General features: G+C 39.7%; 1 protein-coding gene across 1 annotated transcript; it reads right to left on the bottom strand.

Annotated features, from left to right (window-relative positions):
- Nucleotides 1–3402: 3402 nt before the first annotated feature.
- LOC138643273 (uncharacterized) lies at nucleotides 3403–7693 on the bottom strand. The gene is made up of 2 exons (XM_069732203.1): nucleotides 6534–7693; nucleotides 3403–4314 (listed from the first exon to the last, which is right to left on the bottom strand). The coding sequence occupies exons 1-2, from the start codon at nucleotides 7572–7574 to the stop codon at nucleotides 4297–4299; spliced, it is 1059 nt and encodes a 352-aa protein (XP_069588304.1). The 5' UTR covers nucleotides 7575–7693; the 3' UTR covers nucleotides 3403–4296.
- Between the last annotated feature and the right edge of the window lie 262 nt (nucleotides 7694–7955).

Raw genomic sequence — 7955 nt, 5'->3', positions numbered from 1 at the left:
ATAAGATACAGACTGCTATATATACATTATATAGGTGATACTGGCTGCTACTGCTGTATATAATCACAATATCACCTATATAATGTATATACAGCAGTCTATATATAGGCAATACTGCTACTGATGTGTATATACATTATATAAGTGATACTGCTGTGTATATACTGTATATCGTTATATAGGCGATACTGGTGTGTGTGTGTGTGTGTATATATACACACACGTACATATATACACAGCAGTATCACCTATATATAATGTATATACACACCAGTAGCAGTATTGCCTATATAATGTATATAGACTGCTGTATATACACTATATAGGTGATACTATCATATACAGCAGTAGCAGTATCGCCTATATAATGTGTATCCAACATTTGCAGTATCACCTGTATAATATGTAGACTACTGCATATACGTTATATAGGCGACACTGCTGTGTATAGTCGCAGTATATATCTATGTATATACACACACACACACACACACACACACACACTAGATGGTGGCCCGATTCTAACTCATCGGGTATTCTAGAATATGCATGTCCACGTAGTATATTGCCCAGCCACGTAGTATACAGCACAGAGCCGCGTAGTATATTGCCCAGCCACGTAGTATACAGCACAGAGCCGCGTAGTATATTGCTCAGTGACGTAGTATATTACCCAGGCAGTTTTGTCACAGGTTAAAAAATAAACATATACTAACCTTTCCGAGGGCCCCTTGTAGTCCACGGCAGCTTCGGGTCCCAGGGTTGGTATGAGCGCAGGACCTGTGATGACGTCGCGGTCACATGACCGTGACGTCATGGCAGGTCCTTCTCCCATACCATCTTTGCCACCGGAACCTGCAACGGAAGAAGGCGGCCGGCGCGAGCGACTACGGAGGGTGAGTATGGCAGGTTTTTTTTATTATTATTTTTAACATTACATTTTTTACTATTAATGCCGCATAGGCAGTGTCATTAGTAAAAAGTTGGGGACACACAGGGTTAATAGCGGCGGTAACGGAGTGCGTTACCCGCGGCATAACGCCATCCGTTACTGCCGGCATTAACCCTGTGTTAGCGGTGACCGGAGGGGATTATGCGGGCGACAGGCACTGACTGCGGGGAGTAAGGACTGTGCCCGTCGCTGATTGGTCGCGGCAGCCATGACAGGCAGCTGGCGAGACCAATCAGCGAATGAATAACCGTGACAGACAGACAGACGGAAGTGACCCTTAGACAACAATTATATAGTGTATATATATATATATATATATCAGTTTCACCTATATAATGTATGTACAGCAGTCACAGTATCACATACAATATATAGGTGATACTACAACTATACACATCAGTCGCAGTATCTAATATATAATTGCCTAGAATACTACTTCCTGCAATTTGTGCCAACTTCCGTGGCTTTGTCCGGAGCTAATGTCCGGAGCTAATGTCCGGAGCTAATGTCCGGAGATTAATTGCCTAGAATACTACTTCCTGCAATTTGTGAAACATACTGATTCACTAAGCAGATGACAAGCCGCACGATGAACCAACGAGTATTTTGTAAAAAGTTATAACTTTATTAACACCAAACAATACAAACAATAAAACAATGCCTCAAAACCATATAAGTAAATAGTGTTACTAGGAGACAGGCGTGAGTAAAATTCTCATAGTTACGAGAAAGCACCAGGTAACAAATACATTCATAGGTTTATAAAATTACATACTAGAGCATGCTGAAAAAATGCCTTTAGTAGATTTTCATATAGGAATCTCAGTACTCAATATAAGTATAGTGTAACACCCTTGGGTGGGTAGGTGATGACCACTTTAATTAGTTAGACTACAAGAAATCATAATTCTAATTGCTGCCACAGCCACTATATCTATTTATTTTAAACATTAGTACTACACAGAATGAATATTCAAACAATTTCTGTTTAACCAATATAACCTGCAGGAATATTCTATGGAATTAATCCAATCATCTCAATACCGATCAGTCACTTTATGAAGCAGATAAAAATCACTGCTGCCATAATTTGCTAGCACAATAAATGATATCTATGTCCGTACTTGGTACAAAAAGCAGTAAACACAACCTTTGTCAGGACCCTATATATATGGTACTACGATACCAGCAACACACAATGATTATACCTGCAAATGCATTCCAAGTAGCTAATGCCTACATGTATACATGGGAATGGTATAAAGCCGAAAAGATTTTTTAGTCTGCAGCAAGCTCAACCAGTGTAGAGACAATTGTCCACATGCTACTGTATGTGTCTAATACACAAAGTGAATAGAAACCCATAAATATACATGTTACCTGAATCGTAAGGTGCTCCCGATACCAGCCACACATGGCACGCCACTGTCCGCCAAACCCCGACGCGCGTTTCGCGACAGCTTCCTCCTGGGGGCGTGTCTACAGGGAGGCATCATAGAGTTTTTAAAGCCGCCTAGAGCCAATAGAATAGAGGAAAGGTGGAGTTTGCCGTCACCTGATGTTAAATACGACCACCTGCTAGAATTCCCGGCAGGGGCGATAGAAATCAAAACCGGCGACGCACCACACAACAGGGGCCTGATATTAAATAAGACCGCCTGCTAAAATTCCCGGCATGTCGGGGATGAATGGGCAATCCAACTTCAAAGCACCAACTACCGGCACCCACCGCAAAAACAAATATTTCACGGCAGTGGCATGAACCGTAGACAAAATCAGATGACACCTATCAAGGCCCTGTTAAAATATACCGTAACCCATTATAGGAACAATACCCACATAAAACCGCAATATGCCATCACAGTATATTCAAACTAGCCCGCCCTAAATTATCATAGCAGCGAAAAAATCCACTGCAGTGATATGAATATCCATTCAGATACCGAAAAAATGCAACATGATTCCTATATATAACTTTGAAACAACATTATGTTTGTTTTACTAAAAAACAACAACGAGAATACTGCTGTAGTTATCATTATTTGTCCAAAAAACACCCAGAAATAAATTCAATAAAATACCCTGTTATGAAAACACACAGTGGATAGTGGAGGACTAACTTATTCAATAGTGTGTGACAAATCTATTTATGAGCCATCAATCAGATGTAAAATGTGGTGACTGACCATATAGAAACTCAGAAAAAATAATAAATAAATAAATGAAAACGTGAAATGAATCCAATATAAAAATGAAATAAATATAAATTGTATAACAGGCACATAATAAACCCACCCCAGTACAGATCGGTGCCGGGTGTCTGGAGCCTCCCCCTGCAGGTTGGGGCAACCAAACATTCCCTCAACCGCTGCCTAGGTGAATAAATAACCCAATCCAAATTAAGTGAAGCAAATATAGTATGAAAAGAAGTAAGAATATAACGTGATGAAGAAAAAAATGGCAATCATAAATCAAATGGCTACAGGAATCACAGAGGGCTCACCTGCAGGATGGGTCCTACTGTTGATATCTACAAGAGCCACATGACAATATAATCCCCATTATATAAATGAATAACAATAATAAATAAATAATGAATATTAATAGTGAGGTGAAAGGAACATTTAATGAGGTGAAAGGAACATTTAATAAGCATGAGACCTAATAAAATAATAGGCTCATCCACATGAATGTGCCAAGTCTAGACCCACCACCGTTGACCCAGAATTTGTATATACGGTAATTACCAGTATAATAGGTTTAATAAATACAAACCATTTAAATAACACATAAATAACATCAAAACACTAATACTTATAATGGGGACAATCATATATCAAGCCTCCATTAACATCTATTAATAAGGATGATTCAAACATGGAATCATCTTTTCAAATCCATATATGGCTAATGTCCAGTGGAGATCACACACCAATATCAGAGTCACTTGCTTATAATAATTGAAATCCGATCCTGGCACCGAAAGTTCTTGTTGGTTGAAAAGATAATAAGTTGTGATACTTCTGCCAGGATCAAAGATATTATGCCACAAAGATATATCACTTCTTCTCCTCCTGGGCAAAGCAGTTCTATGTGCAACAGATATTCTTGAATAAATCAGCGGGTCAACAATCCTTGGAATGTGGCATAAAAAGCCTACTCAAAACATGGCTATGACCCAAAGATGAGCAAGGCGCTGAAGACAAAGGCATCGAACATCCCTCGCCAACCATCCTCTGTGGTCAAGAAGGTAAATCCAACCATATCCGATACGTCCATCAGGAAATCCGATCAGAGAAGACCAGGGGTAAACAGGTAATGGCAAGATACACATCCTCTACAATTCAGTGGGACCCAAAACTCTATGAAGAAAATAAAACTGAATTAAAACAAATTAAAACAAACATATAAACAAACCTCAAAGACACAAAAACTAATTAAAAAAGATTAAAAATGACCAATGCACACCAAGACAGAGCAGATGGATGAACTATGTAAGTCACAAAAAGGCCCCAAAGCCCAAACTTTCATTGAGGCCCTGAGGTGCTAATGTTCCCAGCCGATAAATCCATCGGCTCTCGACCTGAGCCAATTTTTTGGCTAGGTCACCACCCCTAGGTCCCATGCTAACAAGATCTATGGCCTTAACTTTCATCTGCCTAGGATCACTGTTATGAAATTTCTTATAATGCCTTGGAAGTGTTTTAAGGCTGGCGAAATCATGAACCCCTTTAGATTTTTCTATATCAAGGCAATGTTCCCGGATCCGTATTTTTAACTCCCTCGTTGTAAGGCCTATATAGATCTTGCCGCATGGGCACGTAGAGTGGTATATAACACCCTTGGAAGAGCATGACAGGAAGCTTCTGATCTCATAATTTTTGGATCCATTGAAGTTGGTGAATTTCTTAGCCTTTACGCAATTGGCACAAGCCTTGCAACGGCCACATGGAAAAAAGCCTATTAGATCTTGATTTGCTCCTTTGCTCTTATTATGTGGGTTGTAATGGCTATGTACCAAAATATCGCGAATATTTTTGGACCTTTTGGCCACTATTGATGGCTTAGAGGGCAAGAATTGTTTCAATACAGGATCAGTATGTAAAACCGCCCAATGTTTCTCAATGATGTTCTTGAATTGAAACCATTTATTATGGTATCCAGTGATTAACCTGACTTGATCCTTATCCTTGTTTGGCCTGCTACTATTACCATACAATAGGGTATTTCTAGGAGTCTTTTCTGCCCTTATTCTACCCTTACGTATTGTTTTTTGGCTGTAGCCTCGCTGTAAAAATCTATCCGCAAGGTCATCAGCCTGCATGCAAAAATCTTCGTCTTTCGAGCATATTCGCCTTACCCGCAAAAATTGCCCAACAGGTATTCCTTTTATTGTGGACGGTAAATGGGCAGACTCTGCATGTAACAACGAGTTAGTCGCAGTGGGCTTACGAAAGATATCAGTAATAAGATCACCCTCAGGCAGGGCACGTATCTGCAAGTCGAGGAAATCCACAGACCTACCATATTTATAGGTCAACTTGATATTCAGATCATTGCGATTGAGGGCTGCCATGAAGATGTGCAGATCTTTAATCCCCCCCTCCCATACAAACCAAACATCATCAATATATCTCATCCAACCTTGGATGAGATCATTCTGGGGGATGGGATTGCACATAAAGATCTCCCTTTCCCATGCCCCCAGAAAAAGGTTTGCATAGGAGGGGGCACAGCAAGCCCCCATCGCAGTACCCTGCAACTGCAGATACGTGCCCTGCCCGAAAACAAAAACGTTGTGCGACAAAACAAACTCAAGCAGTTCCAACAAAAGTTGAACCAAATTTCTGTCCAGATTACTTGCACTCAAATACAGTGCCACAGCCCTGATCCCATCTGCATGCCTGATGGAGGTATAGAGTGCCTCTACATCAGCGGTCACCATTACACTGTTGGGACTCAATTGGAGATTATCCAGCCTCTGCAAGGCAGCCGTAGTGTCCTTGATAAATGATGGAAGTTGATTCACTAGGGGTTTGAGATAGAAGTCCAGTACCTGAGTAATTACTTCACACAAACCACCATTGCCGGACACGATTGGTCTGCCTGGAGGGTCAGTAGGGTTTTTGTGTATTTTCGGGATAAGGTATAGTGTTGGCATCCTGGGATGCATGTTTCTAATTAATTCAAGTAATCTCTTTGGGATAATGCCTTCACAGAAGGCCTTCTCTAAGATTTCAATCAATTCTACTTGATAAGAATCCATAGGATTTAAAGCAAGTTTCTTATAGCATGCTCTGTCATCCAGTAGTTTATAGGCTTGCTTCTCATAAAGAGTACGAGGCCAGATGACCAGATTTCCGCCTTTATCGGCTGCCTTGTACACTACATCATCCCATTCTTTTAGGGCCTGTAAAGCTTGTTTTTCTTGTTGCCCAAAGTTGGACGTACCAAATCCCTTAGCTGAAAGTTCTTCTATTTCCTTGGTCACCAACCGAGTGAACACCTCCACAGCCGGACATAAACTAAATGTTGGAAATTTCTTACTTTTCCCCACTAGGTGGTCAGGAAAACCACTCACCTCAACAGGGTTACTCTCACGTTCCAAAGCTTCCAAGTTGGCAAGGGCCTCTCTCTCTTCCTCAGTATCAAACCTTTCATCCATTTGTCCCTTGAAGTGGAGTTTTTTTAAAATAATTTTCCTTGAAAATAAATGCACATATTTTACCGATGTGAAGGCATCTAGGGAGTAAGATGGACAGAAAGTAAGACCTTTTTCAAGGATTGACATCTGCATTTCAGACAAAACATGTTTGGACAAATTAATCACCTTCATTTTATCGTTTCTCTGGTAAGTCCTTTTCTTAAAAAACTCATCATGCTTTGAGCCACCTCCAAATCTGGTACGTTTATTCCATGGAGTGGCCTCATTACCTTGAACGGATGTCCCTGCATCTGAAGTTGAAGATGTTGAACTGAAAGATTCAGATCTAGCTTTCCGTTTCTCATCATTAGATCGCGGGTTTTGCCATCTATAAATTTTGTTGTTATCATAATCGGAGACGTCCCTTAAATATTTTTTAGTTTTCACAGCACAGATGTCTTTTTCCCATTTTTCAAGATCGTTGTCAATCTCTTTCAAAAATGATTCTAATTGATCATTTTTTACATCTTTTTTGAGTAACAGTTCTAATCTACTTATTTCATCTTCAATCTTCTTTATAGATGCCGTGTTACTTTCTATAATTATCTGAAGAAACTCTAAGGAACAGGCAGAAGCAGCTGTCATCCAACGGTCAATCAAATGCTGTTCACCCAAATCAAATGTAGGATACAGCTGCACTCGTAGACCCCGTGGAATTATTTTCTGACTTACATAATTCTCCAATGTTGTCTTAGTCCACCATATTTTAGTTTTTTTATGAATACAATTTTTGTACTGTTTCATCATATCTCTTTCAATATTAGAAGCATCGGTCATAGGTTGAGAGGCATTGGAGCGAAAAATATTTGAAGCTTTTTGCCGCCAGCTTAATTCTCTGGCTGAAAAATCCATAATACGGAATTGGGTATACTGCCTAAAGACAGAAATACGATATATAAACATATAACCCAGACCCATTACCACCAACTAGGGATGGGTAAACACTCGACTAAATCACTGAAACATACTGATTCACTAAGCAGATGACAAGCCGCACGATGAACCAACGAGTATTTTGTAAAAAGTTATAACTTTATTAACACCAAACAATACAAACAATAAAACAATGCCTCAAAACCATATAAGTAAATAGTGTTACTAGGAGACAGGCGTGAGTAAAATTCTCATAGTTACGAGAAAGCACCAGGTAACAAATACATTCATAGGTTTATAAAATTACATACTAGAGCATGCTGAAAAAATGCCTTTAGTAGATTTTCATATAGGAATCTCAGTACTCAATATAAGTATAGTGTAACACCCTTGGGTGGGTAGGTGATGACCACTTTAATTAGTTAG

This window comes from Ranitomeya imitator, chromosome 1 (assembly GCF_032444005.1).
Source record: "Ranitomeya imitator isolate aRanImi1 chromosome 1, aRanImi1.pri, whole genome shotgun sequence".
Classification (NCBI taxonomy): domain Eukaryota; kingdom Metazoa; phylum Chordata; class Amphibia; order Anura; family Dendrobatidae; genus Ranitomeya; species Ranitomeya imitator.
This window is presented reverse-complemented; position numbering and strand designations above follow the sequence as displayed.